The 19,231-nt window shown below is 39.2% G+C and overlaps 1 protein-coding gene across 2 annotated transcripts in view; it reads left to right on the plus strand.

The window, feature by feature from the left end:
- Positions 1-3,125: 3,125 nt before the first annotated feature.
- Positions 3,126-19,231, plus strand: part of ADAMTS6 (ADAM metallopeptidase with thrombospondin type 1 motif 6) — a 131,786-nt gene continuing 115,680 nt past the window's right edge. Inside the window, exons 1-5 of one of the 2 annotated variants that reach the window (XM_056848778.1) lie at positions 3,126-3,457; positions 4,740-5,107; positions 13,362-13,530; positions 15,256-15,473; positions 18,983-19,066. In XM_056848778.1, coding sequence (XP_056704756.1) covers positions 3,361-3,457; positions 4,740-5,107; positions 13,362-13,530; positions 15,256-15,473; positions 18,983-19,066 — 936 coding nt within the window. In that variant the 5' untranslated portion in view covers positions 3,126-3,360. The remainder of the gene's footprint in view (positions 3,458-4,739; positions 5,108-13,361; positions 13,531-15,255; positions 15,474-18,982; positions 19,067-19,231) is intronic. The other variant, XM_056848779.1, reaches the window with a different exon arrangement.

Below are 19,231 nucleotides of genomic sequence, written 5' to 3' on the forward strand. Positions count from 1 at the left end.
ATTTATATTTTAATGAATAAATTGCACCCCCCACAAGATGTCCGGCTGTCTTTAACCAGGGCCAGGGCCTTCTCACCTCTGGCTCCACCCTGGTGGAATGCTCTCCCTAATGGGATCCAGGCCCTGAGGGACTTAAACCAATTCTGCAGGGCCCGCAAAATGGAGTTGTTCCACCGAAGGTATCGTTGAGGACAGCAGTGGTGCTACCCTGCTGGCCTCTCTTCTCTTCCTTCCCCCTCTTCTTCCTCTATTGGGATATCATAAATGAAGGACGCTGTTGATTTTAATTAATTTTAGCCTAAATTATATATTGTAGTGGTTTTAAATTGTATCATAATGTTGTATGCTTCTCTGAGCCTGACTCGTCGGGATAGAGCCGTCTAAAAATCCAATAAATTATTATTATTATTATTATTATTATTATTATTATTATTATTATTATTATTATTATTATTATTATTATTATTATTATTATTATTATTGATGCTACCGGTACCTCTGCTGTTTCTTGTAAAACATACAGGTCTTGAATGCTTATCTGCTTGTCCTGCCTGATATAGCTTGTGGTGGTAGCAGCTGTAGTGCAGAAACTTTGTGAAGTAGAAGCTAACTAGAAACCCTCAAGATGCTTCCACAGGTTTAATTCACAATGATCATTTATGCATGAGTACTTGGACTCACACTCCCCTCCTGTCTGACTTGGTTGTTCCTTGGAGTTCTACATGAGTTTTCCATCCATTAGAAATGATCTCATTGCCAGCCCTCGTAATGTCTGGGTCTTCCCATTCCTCTGTTAACACGACTCTTCCATCTCCCTTGAGACCAGCCCGGCTGACATCTCTGTGCAGAAGGCAAAGCACTGGACACAGAAGCTTGCTTTCTCTCACAGCCAATCACAAAGCAGTGTGTAAAGAGGCGGGGATTAAAATGCTTCCTGGGAGCTCTTTCTGAGCAAAAAGGCTTTTTAAAACCGAGGCTTGGATTTCTCCCCCTCTCCTTTCTTTCAGATTGCTCTGTTTTTTGTTCTTAAAATGCTTTTTTATGTGGCATTTGGGTTTGGGGAGGGTTTCTCTCGCAGTGAGCACTGTGAAGCAGCATTTAAAGGGGCGGGACTTGATTTGAGCTTGGAGATTGCTGGTGCGTAGATACCGAACTGGAAAGTGTGGGTCCCACGAGCAACAAACCTCAGGTAAAACTCCCATGCATAAATGACCATGGTTTTATTTAAGGCTGTCTTCCTGGAACTCACTTAAGCATGTAAGTGAGTGAGTGCAATGCTTTCTTCTGAATATTTTTGCAGGTTATTAAAATCAAATCTATTAGTTGCCAAAAAGAAAACCCTGATGTCAGCAGATATTTGTATTGTTTGAATAAGAAAATTCCAGAAGTATCTGGGAAGCCTGAAATTTAACTTATATTTTGCTCCAACTGACTCTTAGCTTCCAAATTTCTGAGCATCAAATTAAATATATAATTGGCTTTATTTATTATTATTTTATTTTACAGATTGTGACCATTGGGGCTATGATTTCTAGAAGAAGGGCCACTGTGCCATTTCCCCCTCAAAATCACTATCTCCACTGGAGAAAATTTGCACGTATTTTTTCCAAACTAGGGCAGCAGATTGAAAATAGTGTTGTTTTTTTCAGGAGGGAAATGGCACAAGGAAGGTTTTAAAAATCTTCTGTCCTTCCTCCATGTACTGAAGAAAAAAACATCCTTCACCCTGTTATATGGGCATCATAACAAATAAACCTTCTGTTTGTTAGATGATGGGTTTGCTTTGTGCGTAACTGTGGAAATAGTCCAACTCCTTATCCTTTACTTTCAGAGATTCTCCTCTTTTTGTTGATTGTGCACATGTCTATCACAGTTTTTCCTTGTTTGTTGTTTTTTTTGCACATCCCAAAGTTACTTCCAGCATTGGATGAAATGGGTATACTTGCATAGTAGAAATATTCAAATATTTTTAAAATGCTTTAACAAATATATAACTTTATAAGGTATTTACAAAACAAATACAGTACTTTGAACGACTTACATACATTTCTTCTTCTTCCATTCCCAGTCTTTGTCCCCCCCTTTCAGTTCCATATACATAGTTGCCTATATTCCCTTCCTTTTCTCCCATTTTTTATAGATTCACCATAAATTGGCCATAGACTAGCAAGTGGAATAGGGTGGAACTAATTACATTTGTGACCTCTGATCTTTGAGAAAAGAGACTGGATTTGCAGCATCCTCCATTCGAGAAGAACCACTGTAGGAGAGGAATACGGGAGAAGGGGTGGTTGTTTTGCAAGATACAATACACGAACACATTTTTATGTGGCCGCAATCTCTGTCCAAAGAACAAACTCAAAAGCATGATATATGGGCACAAGAACACTAGGATCTTATAGGCAGAGTCTCTTCTGACCCAGCTCTTAGTACAGGGTACATGTGGATCCCTCTTCAATCTGTTACTGGAACTAGCTTGGCCTGGCAACTTAAACCCTTTCTTCAGCCTCTGGAGGAGCAGGCAGACAGGATTATGGTCTTGCTGGGAAGAGGGCATTCTTGGAGGAATCAGTGATGGAGGGACCCCTTTACATGGAGAGGCCATCTTCTGTGTGTTTGCCTCACTGGACATCAGGGATTCACCACATTACATTCCAGAAGCTTTGAAGAAGTTAAGATAAGATTAGATCATTTCCAAAGCTATGCTTTTCTCTTCAAACCATAAGTACACAGGTTTTTGACTATTCACTATCTGGCAAAGTCTGCAGCCTCTGTGGTAAGGAGCTGTCCTCTTGCTGCCATAGGGTAGACTGATATGGGCTGTGACTAGAATGATATTGGGACAACTCACACAGAAGTGTCACACTTGTGTAAACCCTACCCTATCTTGGTGATCTCCTTCTTGGTGATTTCGGCCCAGTCATTTTCTCTCAGCCTTACATATCCTACAACATTGTTCACAGTGTGAGGCTAAGGTGGAGATGGGGAGAACCATGTATGTGGGCCCTGTGCTCCTTGGGGAAAGGGTGGGATAAAATTGCACCAAGTACATTTTCTGTTTGACGAGCATTCTACTGAACTGACTTTCAATGTTCTCTGTGCTTTTCAGGTAAAGAAATGGACAACATTCAGTTGCTATTCAGTTTAATTCATTGACATGTGAAGGAATTTTGAAACATTATTTTGGACAGAAAATGTCTGGCGACATAGAAAAGAGAGCAGATTGTTGCAAAACATCTGTCAAGAAGTGGAACCACCAGTAGCTAATCCTGAATAAATAAAAATTAAATATTGGTTATGGTGCAATTTTGGAGTGGAGCTAAAGGTGTAGTACATAGGTAGCCCCACTTCTTTTAAATTATGGAAATTTTGTGGAAGACGTTGACCTGGATTTTGTGCTTAAACATGGTTTTGTCAGAATTTCACGGGGACAACAGGCTTTCATATAGTTCTCAAGGTAGGGATCCTACTTTTTAAGCAAATATCATTGATGCTTACTTTGATTCCTCAGTTTTTTATATATTGTTAGAGGTCACAGATTATTCATGAAGTATGATTTTTGTTTATTCTATAAAGCAGTACAATTAAAAAGGTATGCTTATTTTATTAGCAAATCAAGAGGATATTTTGATTTATTAAAAATATAATCCCCCCATTAAAATGATTGTTTGAGTTACTTTAATCATGCTCCAAAAATGTCTTGCATACTATGCACATACTTTCGATAATTGTAAATTAACACACTCATGTGATCCCTCTGCACTGTAATACATACACTTTTGTGTGCAGGTTCACTTCTCCCATGAATTTCAATGGGGATAGTAGGCATACTCTTGTAGATGAATGCCGTTCATTGAAGTTAATATGATAGCTTTTTCTTTGGCAAGGTAAAGTTGTATATGGATTGAAGTTTGTTCTTAGCAGACTGGAACACATCACTGTGCTGGAGTCCAGCATAGGGTTTAATTTGTTTACACTTCTTAATCAGTTTGTAATTGATTATACATTTACAGTGCAGTCCTGAAGGGCCCCCCAGAAGGGGTCTGAAGACGGGATGACCTTTGCGGGGGCTTAAGTGCCACTCGCGCCGTCCAAATGGGCACTTATGCCACCACAGGGCCACTTATGCTGTTACTGGGGAGCAGTGCAGCAGCACGAAGTACGGTGCTGGTGCAGCCTCGGTGACAGCATTTCTCCAGTGCAAAGGCTCGCGCTGGCGCCAAAGGGGGCATTCCTGGCAGTGAGGCTGACCTTAGTCAGCTCCCTAAGCCCTTTCACCCCGAAAATGCCCATTTTTGCTGGTGCGAACTTGTGCCGGCAAAAATGGTAGCATAGCCCTGTGAAACTGCATAGAGCAGTTTCATCAGGCTTGGGGAGATTTTAATTTTTGGCTTGCTGCGCTGTCCCCAGCTGTCCCAGAAGTAACCCCCCCCCTTTAAGATTGCTCTGGCCAGTGTTGGTAAAATGATTACTTCTGTGCAAATTAGTTGTTCTTTGGGCAGGTGAATATGCAATTGCTTATGTCCTGCCAGTGGCAGCCTGAAATATGCTCATGGTAGAATAGAACTGGCAAAATATGTAGCAAATTTAGAATAGATGAGCAGAATTTTTATTTGTGGTAGATTAACATTGCTTGGTTTAGTAAAATGTGGATAATGTTGTACTACTCCTTGTGTCCTGTTATATTTTCTTCTTTTTTATGCCCATATCTTGGACTGATTTACCTTGTGGTTTCAAAGAGGAATTCCTGTCTTACCTTGAACACTACCAACTAACAATCCCAGTAAGGGTTGATCATAATGGAGCCTTCCTCAGCTTTACTGTGAAAAATACTAAGCCCTCTCGGAGAAAGAAGAGGAGTACTGAACATTATGACCAAGAACTGGCAGTATCTAAATTATTTTTTAAACTTTCTGCGTATGGCAAGCACTTTCATTTAAACCTGACTCTCAACACAGATCTGGTCTCCAAACACTTCACAGTAGAATACTGGGGGAAAGACGGACCTCAGTGGAAGCATGACTTTTTAGACAACTGTCATTACATGGGATATTTACATGACCATCATAGTACAACTAAAGTAGCATTAAGCAACTGCAATGGTCTGGTAAGTGCAAGTTATGTATTTTGACATGTTGGTATTCTTGATACTTTAAATTTTCAGAAAGAAGTAATCTATATCAATACTGGTGGTGCTCATTTACAATTCTTACTTACTCTTGTTCTGTTCACATCCTTGCCCCTTTCCAGTAAGTTTTTGGTACTGATCTAGAGAAAATTAATCACACTTTCTTGAGCGCAGATCCCATTGACATTTGTGGGATATACTTTAAAATAAACATGCATAGGACTATCTGTCCCATAGAAGGTATTAAGACTTCAGTACGGATTAACTTGTCCCGTCTATTTCAATGAAACATATGCATGTCTGACTTTATCAGGAATGAGTCCATGTGTCTTGTGTGCTTTACAACACCTACAGTATCATACGGATCATAGTTAATTCCGCTTGTGTGTAGGCATTGTGCTGTAAAAAACCCAAAGCAAAAACAATGATAATTGTACATATCTGTGTAAGCACTCTAAATATGTGACGGTTATACACTGAATGAAAAGCAAAATAAGTTTCTGTGAGTAGAGATTACTAAACTTATTGGCTTCTATTCTGTTTTAAATATGTCTGGATATCTAGCTATCAGATAAAAATAGCTTATGGTATATGTTATGTTCTATTTAAGACGCTGTATGTTGGGTGCAAATTGTGGAAGGAGCGGAAAAAAACCTGTGTTGGGTGCAAACAGTAGAAGAAGAGAATAGAAACACTGTCAGAAATCACATGTACATTGGCCATATTCATATTTAGGATGGGGTCTAATGTGCCCCACAGTAAGTTGCTTGCATGCAGCTGTGTTTCTGAGATCCTTCTTTTTGATAGTAACCTTCTCACATAAGACTGTCCCAAACTCAGTAGAATTTTAGGCATGGCTGCCAATGCACTACAGTCTGAAATTTAAAAAATAATGTAGAGACCCTCCAGGGTGCCCACAGAGCACCTTATCCAAGCTTTAGTTAGCACATTTGCCTTCATTCATTGGGTCCTTCTAAGGGTTTAGCCAGCTAATAATTCAATACATAGTGAAGGCTTTGTGCAATTGCCTCCCAAGTACCTAACTAAAGGGAATTGTGCAATTTCCAATCCATGCATTATTGAAAAGTGGGACTGGAGAGCAAGTGTCCTCTGTTGGGAAGTGTGTTTTTCCACTGCTTCATTAAAAAAAAAAAAAAAAAAGCAGTAAGATGGGGATGTACATTTTAGCACCGGAGAGGAGTGCATAGAATACAATAAAAGATACTGTGCGCAGAATGCAATAAAAGATACTCATTAAAGAAAGTAGTGGCTTTGCCTCTGCTTTTGTTGTTTAAAAAGGCGTGGTGGGCACATGCATGTTTCTTGGTACAGTGAGGGAGTACAATGCTATTTATAAAGAAATTCATCCTTTAAGAGTCACAAAATTATGTGGGTTGGGAGTTTTGTTTCCTGTCACAGGCCAGCAGCAGCCTGTGAGGTAGGGTAGCTTGTACCAAACACTGCTGGCTATTCCCTGCACCTTGCCCCTCCCCAGAATACGCTTATTGATGATGGAGACCTCTTTTCTGCCACTGCATGACCTGCTTTCTGCTCCACCACATGGGCTGCTGGTATAATAGGTCATAGGTTCCTGTTACATTTGTTACAGTACATTCCACGTGGCAATCACAATAGGAGTCGATGCGCTATCTTCCACCAGCAAAAAGCAATTGCTGTTTGATTACTTTGGGAATGCAATACAGACCCATCGTCAAGGGAAGACATCTGTAATGCCTGCATCAAATGGGTGACGCATAGAATCTTAACTGTGCTGAAAGAACATCATCTGGAAAGCAATCCTAAAAATCAAAGGAACTAAAAATCTGATGCTTGGCCAAGAATGCCATAGGTTGCTAGAAATCAGCTTCAGACACTACTGTGTAAATATGTATTCCTCATGTACATAAATTTAGAGTGTGAGTAGTGGCTGTATGCAGAGATAGTAGGAGAGAGTTCATTAGATTAACAGGGATCAAAACATGTTTCAGTAGTGGGAAGAGTGGGGTAACCGCTTATAAAACACTAACCACTAATTTCTTGATGGTAGTACATCTCTTGGGGTGAAAACACATGGTCGCTTTATCCTCCTTTAGTCCCTGTTTTAGCCAGGATCGAACGCACATTAGGCAAAGCTCATGCGTTCGATCCTGGCTGAATCCTGTCTAAAACAGGGATTAAAGGAGGATAAAGTGCCTGTGCGTTTTCGCCCTTGGTCTCAAAGGGACAAAACTCTTTGGCCTACAAATGCAAAGAATGGGTAGGGAAACAGGCCTCTTGGTTTAATATCAACTATGATAGCAAAGGTTTGCTTTAAGCATAGTTGGATGGGAGACCACCAAGGAAGTTTAGGGTTGCTATGCAGAGCAGGCAAACCATCTCTGAACATCTGTTGCCTTGAAAACCCTACAGTGATGCCATAAGTCAGCTGCAATTTGATGGCACTTTCCACCACTACCACAGTCCAAGTAAAAGCAATATTTTTTTGTAAGCTGTCTACTTGTTGATGGGACTCTGGGTTGTTTCAGCTGTAAGTCTTATATGGAAAAAAGACTTATTCAGTTGAAAAATAATTCAGGCCTAAAAATAAACTAGAGTAGTTAGTTATAAAATGATAAAAGAGAACACCATGTTTGGAAACCAACACACTGCTCTTCACTGCAGTAAATCTTAAAGTGTATTATGCATGATATTCAGATATTTCTTTTATTATTCCATGCAGAGGCGCCAAATAAGATTTGCACTAGTCTTCTAAAAATTTTAATTTTTCAGTAACGGGAATATTGATCTGGATTTGTTAGCGTTAGCAGGCCCTTTTAAGAACTGACCTGTGCTGACTGAGTTCTCTGTAGATTATCCTCCCTATAATTGTCATTCACAACAGTCTTCAGAGCAGGATACTCAAGAGTACGGAACAGTATTTCGCCATGTAGGGCTTTACGTATGTCTATGAAAAACCTAGAGCCTTTGACACAGAAGCTTGGTTACTTGCTGTAGATAAATCTGACGGAAGAGGAGATTCTGTTCTTGGCTATATGAACTAAAAAGAGCTGACGCGCTGGGCTTGTAATAGCTCAGTGGAACTGTTAATTTTTTTTCTTTGAAAAACTTATTCCCATGCTTTTTCAAAAACCGTTCTGAAAGCCCCCTCCATCTCAAACTCAGTGTTGTACATAGCGTGGGGTGAGGAAAGGGGTGCTGTTACAACCAGCAGCTTGGCTGGGCTCATAGAACTAGTTTTGTGGTTTTTTAGATCCTGTCCCATGTTCCTAACAAGAGATAGAGCCAATGTGGTGTAACTGATAGTCATTTCGGACCTGGATAAGGGAAGTCATGGTTTTAAATCCTAGCTTGGCCACAAAGCTTAGTGAGTAACTTTGAGCAAGTCGCTCAGTTTAGAGTACCTCACGGGACAGTTTGAGAATGAAGTGAGATAATCCCATGAATGCTGTCCTGAGCTCCATGAAAGAAGGATTGAGTACACATTTGAGAGATTAGTTAATAAACACACTAGTTTTGTGATTTTTAATGCTGAGTACCACAGAAGTCCACAAATGAGATACACTGCCGCTTTAATAAGTGATGAACTTATTCATGCAGCAGACAGGTCAAGAGTTATTTTTTTCCGCAGAGAAAATTTTCAAGAGGATTTTCAATGGTCAAGATTTTAAGAATGCTAATTAAGATGTATTTCTTCCCTGGATGTTTCATAGTCCAAGTGGTGTGCTATATAATATACTAGGGTGGGAAGGTTTTTTTTTCACGATAGCGTGCTTGTTCACTTTTAAGGATGTAATTTGCTGTGGCTGGAGAAAGCACTGACTATAAATTCAGTCTTTTAGTAAATGTATACCATTAGGTTATTCTTGGCTATCAGTTTTCTCCTGTGGCCTCAGCTGTCAAAGGATTTGGGTCCATTGTAACACCAACAAACCACTTTTGCTTTTTGGTTCATGTCTTAAGACTTGCTTTGCTCTACATGGCTGCCGTGCGCAAACACTGAAACTGCATCCAGTAACAGCTGCTTCACACAGTTCAGACGCAACCGCGCACCAAGCCTATCAGCTCCTGCCCTGTAAATCTTTCCTGTGAGCATTTTTGCTGCTGTGGAGAATTGTATGAAAAGCAACGGCACAAAAATCACTCACTTGTTTATTAACTTTATTTATACCCCACTTTTCTCCCCAGTGGGGACACAAAACAGCTTAGATTGTTCTCTTCAGCCACCACAGAGAAGCGCCATTTCAAACAGCCTTCACGTGGCGGCCATTTAGCATGCCTATGTTTAGAGCTTTGAATGTCATTTTCTTTCTAATTGTAGTCAGCTTGCTAGAGCTAAGGTCTTCTCTGCTTTTCCCAGCTATATGTTGATTTAAAATTGAGTGGTTTTTCCATAGTGTAGATATAATACAGAGTGGTAACCTGCAGTACTGCGGTCCAAGCTTTGCTCACGACCTGAGTTCGATCCCAACGGAAGTTGGTTTCAGATAGTTGGCTCAAGGTTGACTCAGCCTTCCATCCTTCCGAGGTCGGTAAAATGAATACACAGCTTGCTGGCGGTAAAGAGAAGATGACTGGGGAAGGCACTGGCAAACCACCCCGTAAAAAAAGTCTGCCTAGTAAACGTTGGGACGTGACGTCACCCCATGGGTCAGGAATGACCCGGTGCTTGCACAGGGGACTGTAACCTTTTTATATGTAATACAGGGGTGCTGGTTGCTCTTATTGCCCCTTTCCATCACTGTGTTTGGCTGAATAGCAGTATACTTAACTTGCCTCACTAATGTATCTGTGAGACAAGAGGATTAATTGACATTATTATTATGACATAATTCACCTGCTGAAATTCAGTGGGTTGTAATTCACATTGGATGCTTCTTCAGATGCCATTGTGTTGAGAGCAACAGAAAGCTCCAGTAAGCTTGATTTCAAGCTATTCTTGTTCTGTACCCCAGACTGCAAACACAAACTTCTTTTGGCCTTTGGTTGCTTGTTTAATTATAGTCACAGGATAAAGTTCTGGTTAGAAACACTTTTAAATGGGCATTTCTAGAGTGTTTGTTTGCACTTGAGGGTGTTGTTAGATAAAAATCTAGAGTTAGGTGTTTTTGTTGATGATGATGTTTTCTACCTCCCCCCCTTACTTTGTACATACTCATGGTAGGGTTGCTAGCTTTTGACATATGCTAAGGAGAGCAAAAGACAGACATATTCTGTTGCTTAGTGCTAATAGCCATCTTTCTTCCTTGCTCATGGGATGTTAAACATCCCAGTATTGGTAAAGTGGAGATGAAGATGGGTCTCAGGGTGAGTGCGGTGGGGGGGAGGGCAGCCATTCTAAAACGGTTCTTAACTGACATTCTGTGAGGGTTCAGACAGGGTGCTTACTAAGCCTAGGGATTTATTTACCTTTCTCCCCTTTATACTTCTTGTACTGTACTTTCATTCAGCAGCTACAAGGAATAATAAGTTTGAGACTTTTTACCTTACATAGGACAATGGGGGAATTGCCCACGTTAAGAGAAGATCAGTGTTATAATGGCTGGGGGTGGGGGGATGCTGTCAAGGTGACTTAACTAACATCAGGAAGCTGTCCTTTACTGTAAAAACTAAAAATATTTCCCCTCAAATTAATTTAAGTGCCAGACTTAATCTGGGTTTGAATTAAGTGCCTGTTGCGTAACATAATGTTAAATTTATTTTCTGCGTAAAGAACGCCTGAGGAAGCTGTCAGACCGATATCCCTAGAAAGAGAATTTGGGGGCCTGGGACTGGCATATGTAATTGTCACAACAGTCCCTAAAAGAAAAGAGCTATTTTCTAGCTACGTACTGTTGTAATATGTGTCAGTTTTTAAACTCAAAATCTTGCCCTAGCATAGGGTAACCAAGTGGTATTACTTTTCACTTTAAGGACTGAAACGTGTGCTTGTGAGAAATCAGTGGTTTAGCAATTGGAATGTAAGTTTAGAGTAATTGCCCGTTTGCCTTCCTTGTGCTGGATATAGAACTGTGTCAGTGCTGATGTTGTAATAGATAATACAAGGAGAACATGGAAAATGTCATTGTACCTATTACTCAAGGTGCTAATGGCAAGTACCTTCTTACAGCTAGGAATCTGTCATGTCATCATTAATGCTAATGTATAACTTGGCAAACTCATCTGTTTGCCTAGTGGAGTGGTGTTGCCTTAATGGCAAAGATGATTGATTATGCTATAATTCTGGAAACAGGTATATATTTACAATAGTAACATAATCATGGTAAACTGAATTTAGCGGCCCGGAAGATAGCTTTAAAACTGGGCAACATTTGAAACTGTCAAAGACATGAGGCCTAATAGGGCTAAAGCAGCAATTCTTACAAATTCTTTTGGGGAAAAAAATAGAATTTATTTCTGAGTACATTATATTAGGATTGCAGTTGCAGTTAAATTTGTCCAGACTGTGTTAACTGATTTTGATCAAGGATTTTTGGCTTATCATAAATAACATACTTATGGCATGATCCTGTAAGTTGCTGAATTGACAAAAGATTGTAAAACCGAACAAGTGAGTACTCACACCAGCTAAAGTAGGTAGCTTTCTCCTTTGTCAAAGGATTTGTTTACCAGCAGCAGAATTATATACAAAACATTTTTGTTCTAAGTAGAGTTTAAGTTATCTTAAATTCATTTCATGACGCTGGCTCCTCCTCACCACTTACATAGGAAACTGTGGGGAGGGAGCAGTTCTCCTAATCCTCCAGAACTTTCTGAACTGTGTGAATATTCATACAAATAATGATAGTTACAGGTAGGAACCTTTCTAGAAAACAGCAAATCTCTCTTCATATTACTGTACATTTCAATTAAAGAACAATTTACTGTGGAAAATGAGAGGAAGTTCTTCCTTGTTTTGATGATCAGCTAATCTGTTTAGATATAGCATTGGATTTAAAATTAAAAATAAAATAAAATGTTTTTATGAGCAATATAAATAGCATGAGTGCCTTTTATTGGTCTCTACTTACACAAAGCTGGTACGGTATTGGGCTTTGCCATCTGGATAAAACATAGAGAATCTATTTAATAGTGATTCCTTTGAATAAATCTTTTAATAATAATGTCTCATTTATGTATTATATTAAACCATGTATGGAACAGTGTTTGACACTGAAAAAATAGTTCAGTGTGCCACCACAACATAATTGTGTTCATTGTCTAAAGTGTTTAGTTGAAATTGTTTTGGTTTGACATTTTTATAAATGTGAATGGCATGACTTTAAGAATGGGATTTCAGGAAAAAATGTGATTATAGTCTGTTCACATTGAGATTCTTTCTTCCCACTGAGATTCTTTCTTCCCACAACTTTATAAAAACACATGCTCAAGGTGGCCTTGGATATTAATAGTGTATATGAAAATAGGATTATTAAGTCTTGCTCATTTTCCCGAAGGAGAGAAAGATAAGTTGTTCCCATATCAGGACTTTATTTATGTATTTATTTTCCACATTTATAGCCGCCCTCATTCCCAGCAAGCCAGACTCAGGGAGAGGTGTAAAAGACCCCATTCTGAATGTTAATGATAGCATTTGGGGTAACAATTGGGATAACAATCTAGAAAGCACAGTACGTTCATGATTGTTGTGTTTCTTCATTTTAATATTGTGCATGGAAAAAAGACGGGCTGCATTCAAATGTCATGAGCAAACCACAGTTTTTTCATGAAAATAATGTTCCAGAATGTCATTTGGCCTGTGTGCTCCTTCTGTTCACCTCTGTCTCTTTGCATACTGAAAATGAAGAATTTCTGATTTAGGAAATCTTTAGTCTAATTGCAGTTTTGCCAGACTGGGCACTTCAGAAAACTGTGGTTTGTTTCTTATCCCATACCATGGTTTAGTTCTAGTTTGGATCCTGGTTTGTAGGATGGAAACAAACCACAAATTGATGCACCCAATTTGGACATTACAATGAATTTTAATAAGATTGAAGACTTCCTGGTTTTCAGTTTTTGCATGGAGCTCCAAAGAAACAGGAAAGGCTCAAGTTGGGCCAAAGACTTTCTGGCTTGTTCTTATCATGAGGAGACTGTAGTTTGTGATGTCTGAATCCATCTTACTGCAATCAGTAAGAGCAATTTTTAAATCAGACTAGCAATTTAACTTTCTTGCAAGGTAAATATTTCATAGGACCAGACAAAGACATTTATATATTTAGACTTTGGGTAACTTTTTCTTCTTCTTTCTTTAAAGCATGGTATTATTGCTACAGAAGATGAAGAGTATTTTATTGAACCACTAAAAAACATAACTGAAAATTCCAATCATTTTGGTTATGAAAGTGGACACCCTCATGTTATTTACAAAAAGTCTGCTATGTATCACCGTCTCTTCTATGATCATACCCATTGTGGTGTTTCAGGTAAATAAGTCAGAACTCCAATAATATCTTTGTTCCTTTAAAAAATATAAGACAATTTGTATTTTCATTCTGTGGCAGAAATATCTTGGATTCTATTACAGTAAGTTTGTTCATACAATTTTTTAAATTGTACTATAGAACCTTAAAGTACATGTTGGAGCTGTACCCCAAATTAACAGTGCAATCCTAAGGAGAGTTGCTTTGCATAGGATTGTACTGTAAATCTCTTTAAAGGCAAGGACGGGGAGGTTTTCTTGAGTTATGCATAAACTGTGCCTAGCTACTTTTTTGGCACTTTAAAAGAAGCAAGTGCATAGAACTGTCCTCATGTCTCTTAAAATTTCTTTCACATTTTATAGTAAAGGTTATTGCTGACGTTACTTAGTTTTGATTATCATTATTGTTTGTTTTCATTATGTTTTGTGGACACTAATTCTAAAACTCTGTTTGATTGATAGTTTTTGTGGGTTGTAAGCTTTAAAAGTAAATAAATAAAATATTGGCTCATGTAGGGGATGGGGCTACTCTTTTAGGGTATTATTAATTTCCTACTGAAATTGTGCCGTTGTGCTGCAGCCGCAGTGTAAAGAATGAGACTGTCTCCCAAAATCAGAACAGTAATAAGCACTGGGACATGTATTTTTAGGTATTATCTGTCTTATGTTGTGCTGCCTCTACAGGTATAGCATAGGATTCAGCTAACGTCTTTTCATTAAATAATAGGAGCACAAATATATCACAAACTGAATAAGAAATTCCTCAGTACAGTATTTGTAATACAAGATTCAAGTTATTTTTACTTATTGCTTTACTGTGAAAAAAATGTAAGCACCAATTTTTATTATTTCAAAGGTGATGTTTTATATTTGGCATGAAAACTCTAGTTGTTTTAGTTAACTATTTCTGAGCATGAGGATGACAGAAATACTGATGTGCTCAAAGTGAGGACAATGCCTTGTTTTCAATCAAACTAAAATAAAACCATTACTGTGAATATATGATTTCTCTTGCTGTATACTTTTTCTTGCTGTTTACTGCCATGTTAGCATTATGAATGCAAATTTGAGGATGCTGTAAATAATGCACAGGTTTAAGTTAACTCAGTTCATATACAGCAGAGAATACAAGTTGAGTTCTTTACTTTAGCCAGGATCATGGGATCAAGTTCTTGTCTTATGTAGCCTTTCCTCCACATTGACTTCTTTTTGGTCACCTTGTAAGGTATGGGTGTGCATCCAAGAGGTAGAGGTATGGTAATTTTTTTTTTGGTCCAACCTATAGACATATGTGCAAACCTGAGGATTCAGAACGTGAATTGCCAGACAAATGTTAAACCATGCACAAACTGAAACAAGGTGACTGAGGTAAAAGTGTGGAGTCATACAACTGCTGTGGGAGAACTTTGCCATATATGCACAGTATGATGCTAAGCAGAGTTATATCCTTCTAAGTCCACTTAATTCACCCTTTTAAGACCACAGAAGGATATAACTCTGCTTACTATTGCACTGCTAGTCTTTTTATGTCAAATAAGGCTGTTGAGTATTGTTTGATGAAAACCCAAGGAATAAATTGTTTATGAAAAGATGGTGTTTAATTTCTCCTTGCAGTACAACAAATGCTCATTCATTTAAGAATCTGGAAGATAATATAAACATGGAACAGATGTACTTAAAGATGTTAACTTAGCAACCCATTTGATGTTACTAATTATTTGATTCCTAGAAGACCTCGCAGGAAGCAATAAACTTTTGTGGATGAACAATACCTTTGGTTTTTCAACTTTACGTCCACTTAATCACTCATTAAGTAGTCCTCAGCGGCAGAAGAGATCAATAAGCACTGAACGTTTTGTGGAGACGCTGGTAGTAGCAGACAAAATGATGGTGGGATACCATGGTCGCAAAGATATTGAGCATTACATTTTGAGTGTCATGAATATTGTAAGTTTGATCCATTTATATGTTAATATAGCTCATTTTAGCATTGTAGGCATTAACGATGTTAGATTTAAAACTTAAAAATTTATCTGCGACTATTTTTATCCAAGATCTTTTCCAGGTATGGTTCATGCAGTTCATGGCACATTTGAGGTACTGTTCCTAGTAATGATTTCTACTGTCTTTGTTACTGAGAAGCAAATTCCTTATTAGTTGTCTCTTCCAGTGTTTCCAGTAAATTCTGAACAGACATCACACTAAAAATATTGCTCCCAGCCAGTTTTCTACTTGAAATGTCTGATATGGTTGTGTTTACTCAGTTCACAAGAAAACCTGCTCAGGGGTAGGCACTCCAGCTGACTGTTTCAAGTAGCAAGCGGCTTCTAATTTAATAAAATTTCCCATATAAGTAGAAAGGCTGTGGATTTAAGAATGAAATTGACTGTGCAATCCTGAAGGAGGGGCCGAAATGCCATAGAAGCCAGTGTAACCCTGCGCCAGCGTCCATGCCACTTTGCACCGTGATAAAGTGGCATCAAAGTGGGGGCACTTAATGCTGGTGCCGTGGAGCAACGCAGCAGCGCGGGCAACAAAAAACCCAGAAGCGAGTGCCCACACCGGTGTTCCCAGGGTGTTCCCAGAGGTGGAGCTGATGTTAGTCAGCTTCCAAACCCCTTTTGGTCTGGGAATGCTCCTCTATACTGCAGGGTTGCTACGCCAGCAAAATAGTTGGCGTAACCCTGTGTAACTCCATGGAGGAGTTTCACAGGTTTCTATTTCTAAATATGTATTTTCTGGCTGGAAACCTCTGTGGAAGGTGTTGTGGCTGCGCTGCTCCTGGCTGTTGACTAACTACCCCCTTCAGGAATGGGCTGCCCTTGTATCAGAGGACTGCTGCAGTTTGCAAAGAAATGTTCTAGCCTGTCTTATCAAGCAGTAGGCTGGAGCCTTTCCTGAACCAAATCTGATCATGAGTAGACGGTACAGCCTGTACTTTAGCACTTTAGGCTGAGCCATATACAAGTAATTCTTGTGTTATTTGCAACCAGTTTTGTTGAGAAAGGATTGCAGATATTCAGAACACTATGAACTGCAGTGCCTGATTTTATCTGTCATCTCTCTAGAACCCTCAAGTAAAAGAAGGGAATGGGGGGGTGATTGTACCCAGTTCTCACTCTTGGAGACACCCCCCCCCCCATCCTGTGTGACTTTTTCTGTATGAGGTCCATCTGATCCTTGGCATTGTCTTTTCAGGGACCAGGGAGCTTCTAAGAGATGAGGAAGGCAGGGAAGATCAGATTGTGTTCATGTTTTGTAGAATCCAGTGTTTAGCTTCTGAGGAAGATAACGATAATACCTTAAGCTGAAACAATTAATCAGTCAGTAAAAACATTATAAAATTAGGAATTAAATTACAGTGTAATAACTTGGCATTAAAAGTGACTATCAAAGGACAGCGACATAAACCTTTCAGAAATTTTGAAGTCATGGGGGGGGGGGAATCTGATTCTAACCCCCCTCCAGGAAGAACAGAAATTTTGGGAAGAATTGAAATATATGCAGTGTTAATTTTTCTATCAAACCTAAACCCACTTTGCTTTAACAATATCAAATGCATAATTCATAATTTGGTTTACATATACAATTGTATCAATTGACATATTAATATTTAAAAAAATTAGTTTTCTGCAAGCAAAATTTTAAATATACACAGTAACAAAGTAAGAGAAAGCTGCAAACTGCTTCATCCTATGCTATCTTAGCACGTTTCATTCATTCCTAAAGACAAATAACTATGCTTTGTAGGAGTTTCAGTGCTCCCCAGATTTCCCAAATTTTCCATTAGAAAAAAGAAAGTCCTCAGTCTTTATCATGCTATATTTTTGAGTGAGTAAAACTTACAGCCCATTCCTGAGGTGGGGGCTGAAAGTGCTCTGGAGGTGGCATGATCCCACCGCTCGCATAAGTGGCTTATATCACAGAATAAGAACTGGCTGCCGGGGCAGTTCCATCAGCGCCTGGGTGCTGCGGAGCTGCACGCCGCTCCTCCAACACAGCAGTCTCTCTGGGACCTAAATCCTGGAAGAGAAATGCAGTACTGGTGTGTGTGGGGTGTTCCTGGGGGTGGAACTAACAGTAGTCAGCTTCCAAAGCCCCTCCAGCGAGAAACGCCCCCTCCAGCAACAGCATTGCTGCGCCAGGTTTTTCTTATGGGGGGAAAAAGCCCCATATTCTTTTTTTTTAACTTAAAAAAAAAGGCTTTTTAAAGCCTTGCGGCCTCGGCTACACCATCCCCAGCCACTGCAAGGCACAGGAATGAGCTGTTAGTCTGAAAAAGCATTTTACTCATTTCAGTGGGGGGAAAAGTGGGAGCACACAGATTAGTGTTTCTGAACATTCTTGTTACTGGGCAGGTTCATATGGCCAAGTGGTCCTTTATATACCTCTGTGCCAGACTACTTAGGATTTCATAGGTAGTAACCATCAGCTTGGAAGTTCATAGGCAACCAATGCAGTTGTAGACTGGAGAGATAAGTTCTTGATAATTAGTCCCCGTCAGTAGTATAGTCTTCAGAGTTTCTCTACATACCAGCATACCCTCCCATACTTTCCCACATACCATCCCATTCTCCCAGCAATACATATTGACATGTCATCCCATTCTCCCAGCAATAATTTTGTGTGCCTGAGGCCTAGTTCTTGCTGAGTTGGTAAATATGTTACTGGGCAGTAACACTTGAGACTGCCGGTGGAAGTTCATATTCTTGAATGTTCCTCCATGCAGAAAGTCCCTGTATGTAGAAAATGGGATGTCTGGGAGACTGTCTTTGACATGCTACTTTTCTATTCGCAGAGATTTTTTTTATTGTATGGAAGAAACAAACATGTGAGCATTCCCTGAAATTTCAAATGATGCAGTCCAGACATAAGATTACCACTGCAGTGAAAATTAGACCCAAGAAATGGAACCCAGAGTAGGGATCTGCAGAAGAAGATGGCTTGGTTGTTAATGACTGGTGATAACTAAGGCACAGAACATGCTTAGTCCTTGTATAAGTAAATGGTTTTCAATACTTCTTTTGGAAAAAGTAAAGTACTTCATTTGGGACAACATTATGTTTTAGGGGGGGAAATCCATTCATAATGCCTAGCAGTGGGTGGCATGACTTGTTCCATTAGGTGCCTTATGGGATGGTATATATTTGTCTTACCTCCAAACATACTTCATCATAATTGCAAGCAGTTACTAACAGGCTTTCAGAACAGTGTTGCAGGGGTGGGATCAGGTTTCTTATGGGAATGGCTGTGATGTTTAGGCTGGTGATGATTGGGGCTGGGGAAAACTCTTCCCTTTCATAACCTGCCTTTCAAACTTGAGAGGACTTTACCTAGTGTAACTAATATTCTTCACTGAAGGATAGCTCATTGCCTACTAAAATTATTTTCAAACATGTAAAATTTGCATATGTTTTTGTCTGACTTTGTGTCTTTTCTTATTTTCTGGAGGTCAGGTTGCCAAACTTTATCGTGATTCCAGCCTAGGAAACGTTGTGAATATTATAGTGACTCGGTTAATTGTTCTCACAGAAGACCAGGTAAGAATGAGTTGTCATAAGCCCCAGATTCGTAAAATATGCCATCCACCTATCACAAAATGCACCTCAATATTGTTTAGAAGAATAGTATTTAATATTAAAGTTAATCTGCAGAAATCTATGATGTAAAGTTATAGGGGCTGAGAAAGATATTCATTTAAAATG

This window comes from Euleptes europaea, chromosome 4 (genome assembly GCF_029931775.1).
Source record: "Euleptes europaea isolate rEulEur1 chromosome 4, rEulEur1.hap1, whole genome shotgun sequence".
NCBI lineage: Eukaryota > Metazoa > Chordata > Lepidosauria > Squamata > Sphaerodactylidae > Euleptes > Euleptes europaea.